At 39.0% G+C, this 17,817-nt stretch overlaps 3 protein-coding genes across 4 annotated transcripts in view; 2 read left to right on the top strand and 1 right to left on the bottom strand.

Annotated features, from left to right (window-relative positions):
• Nucleotides 1-187: 187 nt before the first annotated feature.
• On the bottom strand, nucleotides 188-1,703 carry LOC140936459 (ras-like GTP-binding protein RHO). The gene is made up of 2 exons (XM_073385936.1): nucleotides 1,648-1,703; nucleotides 188-848 (listed from the first exon to the last, which is right to left on the bottom strand). The coding sequence occupies exon 2, from the start codon at nucleotides 841-843 to the stop codon at nucleotides 253-255; it is 591 nt and encodes a 196-aa protein (XP_073242037.1). The 5' UTR covers nucleotides 844-848; nucleotides 1,648-1,703; the 3' UTR covers nucleotides 188-252.
• An 11,874-nt stretch (nucleotides 1,704-13,577) lies between these two features.
• The window catches only part of LOC140936427 (uncharacterized), a 33,350-nt gene continuing 29,110 nt past the window's right edge, over nucleotides 13,578-17,817 (top strand). For both annotated transcript variants that reach the window (XM_073385899.1, XM_073385898.1), the window contains exon 1: nucleotides 13,578-13,775. The gene's annotated coding sequence lies outside the window, so the exon portion shown is untranslated. The remainder of the gene's footprint in view (nucleotides 13,776-17,817) is intronic.
• LOC140936439 (uncharacterized) overlaps nucleotides 15,960-17,817 on the top strand; it is a 1,884-nt gene continuing 26 nt past the window's right edge. The window contains exons 1-2 of the mRNA XM_073385913.1: nucleotides 15,960-16,790; nucleotides 17,196-17,817. The exon at nucleotides 17,196-17,817 is cut by the window's right edge and continues 26 nt beyond it. Of these exons, the coding sequence (XP_073242014.1) occupies nucleotides 16,124-16,790; nucleotides 17,196-17,608 (1,080 nt within the window). The 5' untranslated portion in view covers nucleotides 15,960-16,123 and the 3' untranslated portion in view covers nucleotides 17,609-17,817. The remainder of the gene's footprint in view (nucleotides 16,791-17,195) is intronic.

Below are 17,817 nucleotides of genomic sequence, written 5' to 3'. Positions count from 1 at the left end.
TTGCATGCAGAATGTTTCTGCGCTGTACTAATTACACTACAAAACTTGAGCCCGAAAACTCAGGGAGGATATAGATGTTGCTATTAACATATTTCTATGTAATAATTGGTCCTTCAGTTATGACAAAGTTCTATAATATACCTTTAAATGTTATTCTCCTATATTATGCTGCAGTTTCTTCTGTACATTTTCTTTTTTTCACTGCAACCTTCGCTGCCGTTTTAAATACATCAGTTTTTTAAGTCTTTATAGTTATAATATACTACATTTACGCCATGATTGAGGCCTGCGTGGCGTTCTTTTCAGGGAAGCCTTCGCGGCCGTTTCAAAGACGTCTCTGACTCCCTCTCTAGTTTTAGCAGAACATTCCATGTAAGAATAAGCTTTGATCCTTTCAGACATCACACGCCCCTCTTCGCTTGATACCGGCGCTTGCTTCAACTTCGATAACTCGTTCTTCACACTGTTGTCGTGTCTCAAATCTTTCTTGTTACCAACCAAAATGACTGGTATCGTATGGCCGCAGAAATGTCTTACTTCAGGAGACCATTTTTCCGGAATGTTCTCCAAACTATCCGGACTATCAATGGAAAAGCACATCAGGATAACATCGGAGTCGGGATAAGACAGTGGTCGCAGTCTGTCATATGTCTCTTGTCCGGCCGTATCCCATAAGGCAAGCTCCACCATTTTCCCGTTGACTTCAATGTCAGCGACATAATTCTCGAAAACGGTTGGAGTGTAAAATCCGGGGAATGCGTCTTGAGAAAACACAAACAGAAGGCTAGTCTTTCCACAAGCACCATCGCCGACGATGACTAACTTTTTCCTGATTTTCGACATGAAGGCTACAGTACTGCTTCTCAATATGCGGAAGAAATAGAAACAAGATCTTATTAGTAAATCTCTGCTTTGGGCTGTTTATTCATTGAATAAAAGTAAGTACTAGAACTATTACATTAGAATGAAGGAGAGCGGCGAGAGAGAGAAAAAGAGAAAGAAGTAAAATCCCCGGTTAGTAGAAGGTAGTAGAACTTGTAGCAGAAGTGGTTGGTTGATTAGAATACGCAGAGAAAAAAGAAGAAAAGAACTGTGGGGTTCAGACTCTTGATACCTTCCGCGAGGCGTGCTTGAAGGTCTCAACGGGGTTAACCGTCAGCTGTCGAAAAAGGTAAGTTTTTTCCCTTCAACCGTGAAAAATGCAGATTAACATAAAAAAGTTTCGAGTTATTTTAAATCTTATTATTTCAGCTGATCTTCACGGAATTCTGGCTTCTGAAGAATCTCTAACCTGGAAAAACCAGTTCCCATGTTCTCCAAAAACCTCCGTCTCTGTATATTACTGACAAGACCTTACAACTTGCCTATATTTGAAAAATTTTCGAAATTTTAACTGAAGTGAAAGGCGCCAATACAACCCCCCAAAACAGAACAAAAAGTTGATGTTATTTTAATTAATACAGAAGTTAACATTTACTTAAACTTAAAGTCTTGGACTAAAGTTCCACTTAAGCGCCGTCAACAGTCAAAATTGTCGTGCCTTGCTCACAGGTCTAACAGCTATTTTCTCCCATTCTACCTTCCAACATTTTCATTTTACGAACAGTTTAGTTATTGTATATGTAAGTAGACGCGATATCAACTTACCTATAAAGGCAAGAGGGCTTTCTTTCCTCACAGACGTAACTACGGTAGAAGATCTAACGGCTGAAGAACGGTGTACACCAAACCAAAGACTATTTCAATTGAGGAACACTTTCAGTGAGCCTTTTATTTATGCTATCGTAGTGCCTTGCTATTTTTAGCAGATGACGAAACCTTAGGGAAAATCCCAGGGATTTTATTCTTCTCGCTGATTGGTAAAAAATAATCAATTTTTTTACATGAATGAATGTAACCAATGGTAACTAATGTTCTATTCTGGACCAGCTTGTAAAACCCATATCGATTTTCGATTTCATCATCGAACGGTATATTTCTTTCGAGGATTAGTGACACAAACCTCTAGTTACTTTTGATACGTTTTCGTCAAAATATTTTGTATGGTCCTTGTAAGTGAGTAACTTTTTTTTCCCGACTCTGAAGAGTTTATTTCGCGCTCATTTAACAACATAACGAAGTTTTTGATTAGATAAACGTGTGCACTAAAAATAGCTACAGATATAACTTCGACCGGAATTGAAAACGGTCGCATTTTACATCGAGCATTTCGACACTACAATATGTTGCCCAGTATCCAGCCACTTAAAACAAAAACTCAATTTTTGAGGCGCCCTTTTCAGTTCTCGGTAAACGAAGTATTTCGAATGAAATCTGAACATTTCAACTTTAAGATGAAAGTTTACAGCTTGCGAAACAGTGGCAGAAGGCGCCGTTCTGTTCAGGTGAGTAAACGTTTCATGGCTAATATTTATGCTGTTTGCTGCGCAGCAAAAGTAGTGCTGTTCAGAAATGGGTTGGTAATATGTGATATTTTCAAACAAACTGTTTTATATTTAAAGTGAAGATACTTAAAGAAGTCATGTTCGCAGAAAATTTATTAATTCTTCTTGAAATTCAATTTGTTTGGAATAACAGAGGCCAGAAACATATTGATGTCAGATGCCCAGTATCCGGCCAGTTTTTTCTTTGCTGTACAGAATCGATGAATTAGCTGGGTCAGATAGATTCCTGGCTGCGTACATTATCCGTATAAAATTTATTTCATATCTATAACTATAATTAAAGCTTAGGATATGTGATATAATCGTAAAATATAATTCTACTCAACTCCGTATGGAAATTTTCTTCACTCATTCATGCAGAGGCGAGTTGATTTCGTGTACACGGCTTGTTTCGCGTGACAGTGCATAAGTCTACATATAACCGGAAGCGTTGGAGTTGAACCGGGAATTCTCATACTTTCCCCAGTTGTCATGACTGCTAGAATGGGGTTGCAACGGTCTGAAAAATGTCTCACAGGGATTGAGAGATGCGAAAGAAGGAGGAATTAGTTCTAGAAAAGCAGGTCAAATGCGGGGACTGAGCATGAAGAAATCAACACTAAACTCAGATCAGACTAAATAGGAGAATGACCTTAGTTGGACCGTCGGATTGAGGTCCCTTCGCCTGTTTGTTTGTATGCTTGTTTTTTTTTTTTAACAAAAATGAAGAAAAACAGACAGGTTTGCAGATGGGCTAAGTGAGCTTGCAAACCGCGGCTTTGGCTTGTCCACGGATGCGTTCCTTAAATCAGTGAAAAAGCTCCTAGACAATGAAGTGAGAACTATCCCATTTAACAGCCGCTCGCGTTCCTAAACCATATCCCAGTCATTTGTTATGTCAGGAGCCGCTCCTGGTTATGTTTTATTTCACGATGCTAGGTTCCCAGATCGATTTATATTTTTGGAATCGCGATGGAAACAAAGGCAAAAAAATCATCCTGTCTTTTGTCATATTAAGGACTGAATCAGGGCTGAATAGATTGTCTCTGGGCCAAATTTTAGAATTCTTGTGACAAAGAAAGGAAAACTGTGAAAGGTTTGAACCCAGGAGTCATTTCAAAAGGTTGAGTATGATCGTCCGGGTGAACGTAGTCCTGAATAGGACTGTTGTTGTTGACAGTGACTGACGTTTCGACAACCTGTGCGGTAGTTATCTTCAGAGTCAAAGTGAGTTGTATTACGTCAGTTGATGGTATTATACTCTGGTTATTGATCTGATTGGTCAATTATGTCGCGATGTTATTGTTATTACATTTTACAACTCACTTTGACTCTGAAGATGACTACCGCACAGGTTGTCGAAACGTCAGTCACTGTCAACAACAACAGTCCTATTCAGGACTACGTTCACCCGGACGATCAAACTCAACCTTTTGAGAGAAAGGAAAGTTATTGCGGCAATGGTAAACTGAAGTGGCCGGATACTGGGCAACAGACTGTATATCAAGGAAATGTCTGCATGTAGCGTTTGAATCTAGACTGCTTGCAGTCCGCCTTTTCTCTCAAAATCCGTCTAGTTCTTGATCTCATCAGGCGCGTGCTTAGGTTTTGCGTGTAGTAACTATGCAAAGAAAAATAAGAGAGTGCTCGCAGTCTACGTTTGAATCTCATAATCAAGACTTCTTGATGTATAATAAGTGAAAAAAGGTTTATAAGTTCCCAGACAAACGCGTTTGTGATGACTTTTTTTTTGTGCAAAAATCTCAACTGAGTCGGGCTCAGTCGGGCATAGTTTCGTAACTGATTGCGTTACAAGTGACGTGACCAAGGGACTACGTGCTTTCAGTCATAACGTCATTTCCGTGTGCTGCACCTTCCCTTTGTAGAAAGAAGACAATACACACCTTTACGGTAGCTTTTAAAATAAAATTACTCTTTCCTTTTTTTTCTTTTTTTTTAAAATCCAATTATTGAATTACACGCAACTGGTCACCCACACAAAAAAGGCAAACAAATGTTGGTGTTCGAAATCAGGACCCCATATCACGATGAGTTCCTATGGCTTGGAAGTGCCTAGTCTGCTACTCAGCATGTAAAAACGGCTGAGAAATAGACAACCAGTTTCTTTCAAAAGCTTTCTTGAATTTGAAAGTCCATTCAGAACGGTGGTGCCACTCAGTTTGTTTACGCTGATGGACCGATTACGTAATGACGCGTCATTCTGTCGGCAGGGGATTCCCCAATCATTCATAGTCCGTGCGTAATTAATGCATATAATCAAAGCCTCGGTTTGGTTGCGGCTCCTCGGTGCAGAGTGTAGCTCGAATCCTGTTTGGACTGAAGTGGTGTTTGTTGTCAAAAAATCTAGGTGCACCTAATAAGTGCCCGTGCTTTTTTGTGAGTGATAAACAAGCGCTGATTTACATTCGACGGTTGCATTCAAATTTCTTATGGAAACTTTCATCTTACTTTGTAGATTTGCTTAACCCGTGACAAGCGCGCCAGTGACACGCTTTGTCTCGTCAAGAAAAGGGAAGGATTTGGTTCAGATTAGTTGGCATTCTAATGATGACCAAGACTAAGGTACATGTATGTAGAATTGACTCTCAGAAGCAGAGCAGTGTATAATTAAGTTTGTAAGCCAGTTTAGCTTGAGCTTTGATGCAGCCTGAGAGATCGCTCGGAGGAACACAGAGAGATTTTCAATGATATGGACTGATATTTCCATGAACTCTTTGGAGCACAATCACGCAGGATCCAAAAAAAAATCTTTCACAGATGACTGATATACTGATCGAGAAAAACTTGTACATGAAGGAGCTAAAAACAATTTTTAATTACATTAATTCTGATTGTCGTCACACTCTGTATACTGTTTGCATCAGCTCGCTGTAGCCGGTTTCATGATCGGACGTGGATGATTGCCATTGGCTGCTATTCTGATCACTTGTAAACATACCGTGTGTTACTCGCTGTTGGCAAAACAATAAGAAGTATTCAATCACATTTTGCAGCCTCCATTTACAGTTAGTAACTGATTATGGTTACTCGAAGAACAAAAACGAGAAAAAGTTAATTGTTTGTTTTTCTTTGCAAAGTTTAATATGCATTTTTCCCCTGATTTTCGAGTTAAATGATCGGCCTCATCGACCGGAAGGTCCGGTGTAAACCAGGGGGCGGGGTGGGCTCCCCCCCCTGAACTTTATTAGCATTTGCAACTTGGAGACACGCAGTAAACGTCCTACGAGATCTGCATAATTCTTTACATCATACGAAAGCCCAGTTCAATAGTTGTTTATTTATTCATTTATTTGTTAAAAAGCAAGCTTACCTTCTCACAGACTTTCTTTAAAACTTTGGCCTATTTCTTGGCACGGTTTCGGGATATAAACAGATGTTTTCCCCGCAGATACTGCTCAAAAAGTAGATAACATCCTTCTAGCGATGTATTTAAATGATCGGCCTCATCGACCGGAAGGTCCGGTGTAAACCAGGGGGCGGGGTGGGCTCCCCCCCCCCCGAACTTTATTAGCATTTGCAACTTGGAGACACGCACTAAACGTCCTACGAGATCTGCATAATTCTTTACATCATACGAAAGCCCAGTTCAATAGTTGTTTATTTATTCATTTATTTGTTAAAAAGCAAGCTTACCTTCTCACAGACTTTCATTAAAACTTTGGCCTATTTCTTGGCACGGTTTCGGGATATAAACAGATGTTTTTCCCAGCAGATACTGCTCAAAAAGTAGATAACATCCTTCTAGCGATGTATTTTGCGTATTCTTGCATCTCATCCGTTTAGTTAGTTAGAAATTCAGCTACTTCGCTGACTTCGTCTTCGGATATAAAGCCGTGAACGCCATTTTCTTTTTCAATTCAATCTGGAATGAACAGCTAGGCTGCCTCGCCTGGAAACGAGGTTGATCGATGGTATATCCATCCTCGGAGACCCAGGGGCAGTCAGTCGGGTCGAGAGAAAAGGCGCGACGAAAGTTTTCAAGTACGGGCGAAAGAGCCCCTGGGTACCGACTCTTAACGAACCATTTCCAAAAATTCAAACGGATGCCACCTCCTGATTGGGCACAAAAAAACCTTTGTATTATTGTGCCCAATCAGCGAACAGCATCTCCTGAGTTCTTTTCATGTGTTCGTACACGACGGCTATTATCTCGCCATACTTGTCTGGTTCGTTCACCAAGGTTGTGCGTGCATATTCGCAAGGGAAACTTTCACTTTCTGCTTCCCTAAACAGAAACGAAGGAACTATCGATGACTCGGAAAAACGTTTCGGATGACTATTCCCATTTGCGACAGGAAAATTCTGCTTCTGATCATCAGAAGGTATCGTAAATAACGTAAATAGAAGGCGTGATCGATAAAAGCTTGAATTGAATACGTCTTGAAAGCTCAAGCTTTAAAATACCCTCACATGCGTTTCCATGTGTTAGTTTTCGGAAAGACAGTATTTTCAAATGGACGGGGATATTCTGTAACTGAAAGTTTTCTGATTGCGTGCATTTCTTTGATGAACGAGCCAGACAAGTATGCACGCACGCATGCATTCCCACAGGTAAAGTATACATGCATATGAAGAAGGCCTAATAAATTACCCGCGATAAGTAGGTTACGCTACGCAATTGTGATTTACGGAGAATCATGTTAGTAGTTAGCTTTTAACCGATGACGAACATAAGTGTGGTTGTGAGTTTTTGGATTAAAAAAAGAGGAATATTAGTGGCGAATTTGGAAAGATTTACCAGGCTGTGTTCAATGAAAATTTAAGTGAAAATGATGCTCTGCCTCGTGCAGTTTGTGCCAGCTGCAAATACCAAATTGAAAAGGCATGGCAAAAGTCAAGAAAAGCAGAAGAACAGTCATTTCAGTACTTGTCATTGTTAAAAAGAAAACTCACCCAGTCTCCTTTGTCATCAAGTTGTGGTGACAAGCTAACAAAGCACAAGAAGAGCTGGATAAATTCAGTTTAGATGCGCATTCTTACAATTTTTAGGTCAAGTCAAAAATTTATTCGAAATAGTTGGTTCAGTATGGCCACATAAGGTTTCTCCTAAGAGATTACTAAGGACTACAATTTTAAAAGATGGATACAACTCTTTTTCATTTGACCCCACAACAATGGCCTCAAATGCATGCCCTATACTATTAGTAAATAGGATATTATGTTAGTTGGTTGTCATTACAAGTTTCCCTAATCCCTAATAGTGTTACACTCAGTTACAAACAGCCTTAATTTTGGCTTCTTTTACCTTAAAAAGATGAAAAAATTTGTTGGCCAGACAGTGCAAGTGAGTCATTTTAAATTTTCAAAACCTAATAGTGGCTATCAACTCTCCAAGCCAATTTTCTTAAAAATCTGTCAGAAAGAAAAAATTATTAATTGACTTTGTAGGGGCAAATGAAAAAGCTAGTTTCTAGCATTGACGCAGGAAAGTGATCTTTTAAAACTGTAAGAGCTATTTTGCATCACTTAAACCATGCAAGTCAAATCAATCACTGACTTCTATCAGTCTCTGTCCCTACTGGCTGATAACAGGGACCCACCTTTCACGGTCTTTCATTCAAAACAAGAACAAATGGTACAAAGAATTTTAAAAAAAAAAACTGAATTTTTATATTAACGGAACAGCCCCATGTCCCACAGAAAAACACATTTTGTCAAATTCTTTAAGAGGAGGGCATATCAAAGCCAAATCCAGCTGTAGGTATTGAAATATCATATCCTTAGAAAAGTCATTATTCTTTGCAAAATATACTGTTATTATCAAGATACACAGCATATGTGGATGAAAGGCATTGATACGGAAAGTCCTGACAAGTAAAATTATATATTAACTACTGCTCCAGACTTTCTTGTTGTAGGTCTGTAAAGACCTCAGAAAGACAATCATACACTTTGAATGCATGCTGTACACTCAGAGTAATGCTGCCTCTGAATATGCACCATCTCTACCAGCTCTTCCCATTTCTTAAACATATGATTCTAGGTCAGGGGGAGGACCATAGTTTATAACATGGTGTAAACCCTTTTAATATGTCTACCCCCATTCTAAGGGCTTGTACACTTCTTTTCAGCACCATATGGGTGGTACGCCTTGTCCAGCAAACTGCTCATGAAAAATTGGTAGAGCTCACCACATGTTTTATAGTCTCGGACATACAGTAATGTCCACAGACATGCAATGTTCTTTTCGTTTAACGCCGTGGCAAGCCATGTAAAGTTGACAGAAATTTCACTGGTAACCTTCAAAACAAGCAGCTTGATGTTCTCTCTGTTTGGACTAACTGATATTTCCAGACATTTCTTTAAACTCAAACTTTTAATGATTTTATCTCTGGTCAAGGGTGAAGCAGTGGCTGTAAGTGCTAAAAACGAAACTTGCTTTGGCAAAAAAGACCTGATCTCACCAACAAGACCACCCCACTTTCTGAATGGCTCCTTTCCATCCTGTATAATCATAAGATATTGAATAATTCCAAGAACACTATTAGGCATGAAAATGTACATAATTTTGTGTAAGAAATGCGGAAACAGTAGACAACTACAACATAGTATTTAGCAATTCCTGATAGGGGTCTAACTATGACTGTCCACTTCAAAAAAGATATATTAAAGGAGCATGATTAAAAAAAAACTGGCCATGGTTTTGAGTTAGTGGGTAGCAAAACATCACAAAGACAATATTATGATGGAGGTAACATTGTGGCAGGCTTTATGATCCTTGCTTCCAGTATACAATGTACTGTATATACTGTGACATTTTGACCACCTGAGAGCTTACATTAAGTACATGCAATGCAATTAATTTCTTCAGATATAGGAAACTGTACCTTTCCTACTAGAGAAGACCAACACCTATAATGTACATCTGTCATGTCACTCATGAGAGAATGTTTCCTCTTTACAGTAAGAAAATTGGCTAGGAGAGTTGATAGCCACTATTAGGTTTTGAAAATTTAAAATGACTCACTTGCACTGTCTGGCCAACAAATTTTTTCATCTTTTTAAGGTAAAAGAAGCCAAAATTAAGGCTGTTTGTAACTGAGTGTAACACTATTAGGGATTAGGGAAACTTGTAATGACAACCAACTAACATAATATCCTATTTACTAATAGTATAGGGCATGCATTTGAGGCCATTGTTGTGGGGTCAAATGAAAAAGAGTTGTATCCATCTTTTAAAATTGTAGTCCTTAGTAATCTCTTAGGAGAAACCTTATGTGGCCATACTGAACCAACTATTTCGAATAAATTTTTGACTTGACCTAAAAATTGTAAGAATGCGCATCTAAACTGAATTTATCCAGCTCTTCTTGTGCTTTGTTAGCTTGTCACCACAACTTGATGACAAAGGAGACTGGGTGAGTTTTCTTTTTAACAATGACAAGTACTGAAATGACTGTTCTTCTGCTTTTCTTGACTTTTGCCATGCCTTTTCAATTTGGTATTTGCAGCTGGCACAAACTGCACGAGGCAGAGCATCATTTTCACTTAAATTTTCATTGAACACAGCCTGGTAAATCTTTCCAAATTCGCCACTAATATTCCTCTTTTTTTAATCCAAAAACTCACAACCACACTTATGTTCGTCATCGGTTAAAAGCTAACTACTAACATGATTCTCCGTAAATCACAATTGCGTAGCGTAACCTACTTATCGCGGGTAATTTATTAGGCCTTCTTCATATGCATGTATACTTTACCTGTGGGAATGCATGCGTGCGTGCATACTTGTCTGGCTCGTTCATCAAAGAAATGCACGCAATCAGAAAACTTTCAGTTACAGAACATCCCCGTCTATTTGAAAATACTGTCTTTCCGAAAACTAACACATGGAAACGCATGTGAGGGTATTTTAAAGCTTGAGCTTTCAAGACGTATTCAATTCAAGCTTTTATCGATCACGCCTTCTATTTACGTTATTTACGATACCTTCTGATGATCAGAAGCAGAATTTTCCTGTCGCAAATGGGAATAGTCATCCGAAACGTTTTTCCGAGTCATCGATAGTTCCTTCGTTTCTGTTTAGGGAAGCAGAAAGTGAAAGTTTCCCTTGCGAATATGCACGCACAACCTTGGTGAACGAACCAGACAAGTATGGCGAGATAATAGCCGTCGTGTACGAACACATGAAAAGAACTCAGGAGATGCTGTTCGCTGATTGGGCACAATAATACAAAGGTTTTTTTGTGCCCAATCAGGAGGTGGCATCCGTTTGAATTTTTGGAAATGGTTCGTTAAGAGTCGGTACCCAGGGGCTCTTTCGCCCGTACTTGAAAACTTTCGTCGCGCCTTTTCTCTCGACCCGACTGACTGCCCCTGGGTCTCCGAGGATGTGGTATATCATAACCTATGCACCTATCAGTGTTAATCTGGAGGGGAGAGGGAGGTGGGGCAAAGGCCGGGGATTAGACAAAAGAAGCTAGCCCGTGGTGGGACTTTTGACTATTGCCAAGTCCCAGAGGTTTGGGACTTCTGAATTTCCTCCAATCACAGAGGCCATCTTGGATCATCTTATTCTAATGAATAGATCCATTCAAGCGATGACCCTTAAAAAAATTAGTTTCTGCAAATGAAAACCTGAACGGCTGAGAAAAACGAAACGCAACCACTGGGTTCACAGTTTATGAAAGTTCACAATAAAAGTTCGAAAATGTAGAGCTTCTAATGAAAATGGAAAACATCATGCGATCAATTTTAAAGGTCTGCTCCATAAAGTTTAGAAAGATTGCATTCTGTGGCACTCCAATAAAAGTAAGTTGACAAAGTTGGTGCATTATACCATCGAATCGATGGGATATTGCTCGATGGTAAATTGCTTGCATCTTGCAAATACGGTAAGCGCCAATTCGGGTGTTCGACATCAAATTTCATAAAAATTCCTCTGCCAATAAATTAAACGCACGGCTAAGTCCGTCTGTTTCCTGCGGTTTTGATTCATTGAGTTCACGTTTTGTAAGGCAGTTCATGCGCACTGTAAGCAAAGGAGTTGTGGTATTTTCATAAAGATTGCTTTCCTCCAGCTACCCAAGCATGTCCGGTCTCCGTAATCCTATCCATAACGTAGTTTTTACGGACTTAATTTAAATTAGTAGATGAATGACGTGGATACTTGATTATCGGATTGATTAAGCCTCGATCCCGTGAAATATTTGTTTTTCCATTGATCCGGGAAATCAAAATTCTTTGGCTCTTCAACGCTTGGTATTAAGTTGCTTGTTATACAACATATTACTTTTTAGAATTTTTTTTAATGAGGACACTTGCTCCAGAAGAAACTGTAATCAACCCATTGCAGAGTCTTAATCAATGCAGTTACTTTTTTTTGCGAAATCGACGAGGGATAGTGACTAGGAAGTGCGTGAACATATTTGAAATTCGAATTCGACACATACTCGTAGGGAAAAGACGGAAGCCGCTTTGATCCTGTCTGTTTCACGGTAAGTTTATCTATCATATCAGTTCTCCTTTTGTGCGACCGTACGATATAATTTAATATTAAAAAAATGTTTAGATCACTCGAAATACTTAGTGACCGAAACGTATTTTTTACACTCCATGCTGGGAACATTAAATTTATATTCAGGAGCTTAAGCAAAACGTACTACCGCTTCATGGATGAGTATTGCTAATGAAATGCAAACTGATAATAATCTAATGAAGCCCGAGTAATTACCATGAATGAAATCAGAGGAAATGTGATCTGGCGTTTAGTCATTATCAGTGCTCTTTGGATTTTTTATATATTTAGTTGTGTTGAGTTGCGATGCGATGCTTGCAGGAAACAATACCGAACACGAGACCAATATACAATATGCCAGCTTGAAATAGCGATATGAACTGCGCAGAACGGGAACTTAAAACTGTTCTCATAATCAAACTGCGCAATACTTTGGTTAGAGAGGTTTTCCCTTTTTTTCTTTTTGAACAAAGCTTCAGACTAGCGATGCAATAAGAAACGAAAGGGGAAATGAAAGGGATCAAATTTCACGCTCGAAAACTACAAGAGAAAAACTTGAAATATAGGGTGGATTCATTTGCAGCATACGCGTATACTAGCTTTCGCATTTGCCCACAACGGCCAAATGCGACAACCGTACGCGTATGTTACAAAACCAAGCAAAAAGCATGGCTCAGCCCCAATGTTAATCAACTGATTTTTGATTTCTAAGAATTTCAATTTCTGGTGGACTGTTCCATGGTTGTACTCCTCTGTATTTGAGAGAGAATTTCCATAATTTGTTCTTGGATAATTACTTTATGTTAGACGCAAATAGTGTATTGTAATTAATAAATATGTTAAGTTAAACTTTCATTCTTTTGAAGGGGGTCATAAAATGAATGCTGTGGGTAATTTATCAATGAAATATGAAAGCATAAAAAGAGCTGTTATTAACAGTGATGTATATATTATGTTTGCAAATATTCATTAACTTCAGTGATTGAAAAATTAGTTTCGATTCTTCCCCAAGTTGTGCAAACTGAATTTCATAATTCATTAATGTTACAGCGCGCAGACGCAGAGAAAACACAATATTCTTTGGTGGGCAAAGTTGGGCAGGGAATATACCCGCAAGGCTCGGATAAAACCCACCGACCGGATGATGACCGAATGAGGGGCCTCGGTACATGGCGCCATACCGAGGGGGTGCCTCATGCCTGTACTGCAAGGGAGGGCATAGTTCACGCGTGAAAACGCATGGCCGGCATAATGTCCTTGGGCCAAGTTAACCAAGTCCAGCAAATCCTATAGCCCCCCCTCCCTGACGGGGCTTCAGCACAGGGCTGAAGGGGTGCCGCAGGCAGCAATTCCCCGCCCTTAATGATTTTATTAAACGTCTCTGAATCTACAGACAAGAGAGAGTGCAAATGCAGTGAACAAATGTAAGAAGGTTAAGGAAGGCAAGAAACAGAGAAAAGGGGAGGGTGGGAGGGGAAAAAACTTTGGTGCTGCTCAACTTGCAGCCTTCAAAGAAAGTGGCGATTGAACGGACTGGCGCAGAATAAGACAAAGAGGCAGGCAGCCAAATAAGGAGATCGCGTGTTTGGGATAAACCGCAGTAGCGATGCAGGCTCAATAGTTGTTGCTTGCCAACATTAACCTTTATTTTATGCTAAAATATCAATAATATCTTTTTTTGCATGAAAAAAAAGGTTGAACCCTTGTAGGATATGTACTGGTCCATGTAATATTAGAATATAATAAGTTTTGGATATATCATTGTATTATAGAATCACGCTTTTGAGAGAAAAAACAAAATGCCTTGCTTTTGCAGTTACTCCAGTCATTTTGGATATCTTAGATGCTTATGACACCTGATTAATATGATGCTTGTAAGTAAGATCATCATCAATAATGTCAATCATAGAAGTTTTCAGTGTATGTTGTGCTTCAATTTCCATCAATTATTATTGTTCTTTAATTCAATGACTTTTTCTTCTTTGCTTTGAAAACCATTAGGTGAGTTTTATTTACATTTATGAAGAGCTTATCTGCGGAAAACCATATTGTAGTGTTATTTGATTCTTGATTCATGTTATTATGAAGTTAGTACCATAAATTTTCATCACTGAAAAATTTGTATCGTCCGCAAAAAGAATGAATTTTGAAAACTGGAGCTCTGACAAATGTCAATGTAAATTAGATAAGAAAATAAAATTCTGATGTCCTCTAAACGTGAGAAGCTACTCAGTACGCTATATTCTAAGGGGAATCATTTTACTGTTTGTTTTCTCTTGACATCTTCGTCCGGTGTTATGACTGTAACCGGTTACCATATTTATATTTACTGTTAATAGTCTTTAAGCAACCCAGCCGGAGGAAATTAACTCAGCGTTTCTTAACGGTTACCTCAGAGCATAACTTCAGTTTGCCAGCGAATTCCGAGTATTACTATCTGTACTGTTCCCTTTCTTAACGATCACATGATGATGAAGTTCAGGGGCGTAGCCAGGATTTTTCAAAGGGGGGTCACAGGGTAATGGGTTCATGATAACCGTCACGAATATAGGGACATTCCATGACCACTTTGCCCACTATGAGAAAGTTAATGTTTGGTGTAGTTGGCGCAGTTAGAGTAGTTGCTGTAGTTGCTGTAGCTGGTGTAGTAAGTGTAGTTGGTGTAGTTAGTGTAGTTGGTGTAGTTAGTGTAGTTGATGTAGTATGTGTAGTTGGTGTAGTTTGTGTAGTTAGTGTAGTTGGTGTAGTATGTGTAGTTGGTGTAGTATATGTAGTTGGTGTAGTATATGTAGTTGATGTAGTTAGTGTAGTTGGTGTACTATATGTAGTTCGTGTAGTATGTGTAGTTGGTGTAGTTGGTGTAGTAGCTGTAGTTGGTGTAGTATGTGTAGTTGGTGTAGTTAGTGTAGTTGGTGTACTATATGTAGTTGGTGTAGTATGTGTAGTTGGTGTAGTTGGTGTAGTAGCTGTAGTTGGTGTAGTATGTGTAGTTGGTGTAGTTAGTGTAGTTGGTGTACTATCTGTAGTTGGCGTAGTATGTGTAGTTGGTGTAGTTTGTGTAGTATATGTAGTTGGTGTAGTAGCTGTAGTTAATGTAGTATCTGTAGTTGGGGTAGTATAGGTAGTTGGTGTAGTTATGTGTAGTTGGTGTAGTAGCTGTAGCTGGTGTAGTATATGTAATTGGTGTAGTAAGTGTAGTTGGTGTAGTTGGTGTAGTTAGATAGTGTAGTTGATGTAGTTAGTGTAGATAATGGAGTATGTGTAGTTGGTGTAGTATGTGTAGATGGTGTAGTATATGTAGTTAGTGTGGTAGCAGTAGTTGGTGTAGTATGTGTAGTTGGTGTAGTATATGTAGTTGGTGTAGTTAGTGTAGTTCGGGTAGTTAGTGTAGTTAGTATAGTTGGTGTAGTATATGTAGTTGGTGTAGTTTCCGTAGTTGGTGTAGTTGGTGTAGTTTCCGTAGTTGGTGTAGTTAGTGTAGTTAATGTAGTATATGTAGTTGGTGCAATATTAGTAGTTGGTGTAGTATATGTAGTTGGTGTAGTTAGTGTAGTTGGTGTAGTATATGTAGGCAGTGTAGTATGTGTAGTTGGTGAAGTTAATGTAGTTGGTGTAGTATAATTATGTAGTTGGTGTAGTGTATGTAGTTGGTGTAGTTTGTGCAGTTGGTGTAGTTTGTGTAGTTAATATAGTTAGTGTAGTTGGTGTAGTATGTATTGTTGGTGTAGTATGTGTAGTTGGTGTAGTTAGTGTAGTTGGTGTAGTGTATGTAGTTGGTGTAGTATGTGTAGTTGGTGTAGTATATGTAGTTGGTGTAGTATATGTAGTTGATGTAGTTAGTGTAGTTGGTGTACTATATGTAGTTCGTGTAGTATGTGTAGTTGGTGTAGTTGGTGTAGTAGCTGTAGTTGGTGTAGTATGTGTAGTTGGTGTAGTTAGTGTAGTTGGTGTACTATCTGTAGTTGGCGTAGTATGTGTAGTTGGTGTAGTTTGTGTAGTATATGTAGTTGGTGTAGTAGCTGTAGTTAATAGGGACTTTAAGATCCACTACGGCGAAGCTCTGGTACGGCGGATGCAACCGAAAGAGACTGGGCCGACTACGGCGTCTCCCGCCAAAACTCGAATTGATTAAGTTTTGTGTAGTACGGCAAAGTCAAACTCGATGTAAACAAATCAGACTTGGCTCCAAGTTTTTTGGTTGTGGTATGTTTATTTAGAAGAAATGGTTTCTTGGAAAGAATTGAGAGAGCTTATAGTGCTCTACTACGACATGAAAGTCCTCAATGACGCCGAATTTCTCTTACTGTACGACCTTTACAGCCCACAAAACCTGGACTTGCCGTGTGACTTGTATCCACATTTCGACCTCCAAAACCTGACCGAAGATGAATGTGTGGCCGAATTTCGGTTCAGGAAAACTGATATCCCAAGGCTTTCTCAAGCTTTGCGGATTCCTGATGTTATAATTTGTCACCAAGGAACAATTTGTGAAGGAACTGAAGGACTATGCATGCTTTTGAAGCGGTTGTGCTACCCTTGCCGATACAGCGATATGGTCCACTTGTTCGCTAGGCCGGTTCCTGTATTGTGTATGATTACAAATCAAGTTTTGGATTATATCTATCAAGCTCACAGCCATCGCATTCTGCAGTGGAATCATCAGCAACTAAGCCAAGCCAATCTTGAAAGATTTGCCGAAGTTGTTCACCGAAAAGGAGCCCCACTTAATAACTGTTTTGCTTTTGTTGATGGGACAGTTCGTCCTATTTGTAGGCCCGGCACTGTCAACCAGAGGTTGCTTTACAATGGACACAAACGTATCCATGGAATCAAGTTTCAGTCTGTTGTTACCCCAGATGGAATGATTGCAAATATGTATGGCCCTGTTGGTAAGTTGTTTTTTTTTTTAGAAAATGGAATCTGGGGTTTATAGGGTGAGGAGGCAACTGTTTAAGTGTATTTTTTTTCTTTTGATCTTGAGAAATCGCTTGAAATGAAGCTTCTTGGAAACACACAACTCCTTTTTATGAGAAATTAAAAAAGAGAAACTCTTACAAATTAAAACACTTCACTTTCATTACCTCATAGCCAAGCTGACTATGTCGTAATAAATATATCAATGAACAAATAAATAGTTTCATTTTTTCCTGAATTGTTATAGTTACAAGAAAAATGAATGAAATATCCCTGTGAGACCCTTGATGCTTCAACGTTCTTTTAACAAAATGTTATAAGACTTTTTCACTTATCTGACTGAACTTTAACACTCCTCCTGTCCATGAATTTTGTTGCAGAGGGAAGAAAGCATGATGCAGGTATACTTGCTGAGTCTCACCTTTTGGATGATCTCCGTCAGTATGCCTTCAGCCTGGCGGGACAACCACTTTGCATTTACGGGGATCCTGCTTACCCCATCCGTGTACACCTTCAATGTCCATTTAGAAATGGAGTTTTAACCCCACAGATGGAAGCTTACAATACTGCTATGAGCTCAGTGAGAACAAGTGTTGAGTGGCTCTTTGGAGACATAATCAATTACTTCAAGTTTCTGGACTTTAAAAAGAACTTAAAGTTGGGACTGAGTAGTGTGGGGAAAATGTACATCGTCAGTGCTATCCTTAGAAATGGGCTAACATGTCTATATGGAAACACAACCTCAGATTTTTTCCAGTGTAATCCTCCCAACCTTGAAACTTATTTTGCATAAGTGCTACAGTTTAGGCTGACTGTTTTGAAAATTATCTTTAATAATTCAAGCATTATGGTTTTATGGTGTAAATTAGCAACACAGCAATGAAACCAAGAGCACTTAGACATTCTGAGAAGTTTAGCTGGATTTAATGAGAACTGTTGGAAACATGTTGGGGTCACAGCATCAGTTCTCAAGGGTGACAAACCTCAACATGCTACGTATAC

The sequence above is a fragment of the Porites lutea genome, chromosome 5, assembly GCF_958299795.1.
Source record: "Porites lutea chromosome 5, jaPorLute2.1, whole genome shotgun sequence".
Classification (NCBI taxonomy): Eukaryota; Metazoa; Cnidaria; class Anthozoa; order Scleractinia; family Poritidae; genus Porites; species Porites lutea.
Note: the sequence above shows the minus strand (reverse complement) of the source record. Positions and strands in the feature narration are given on the sequence as shown.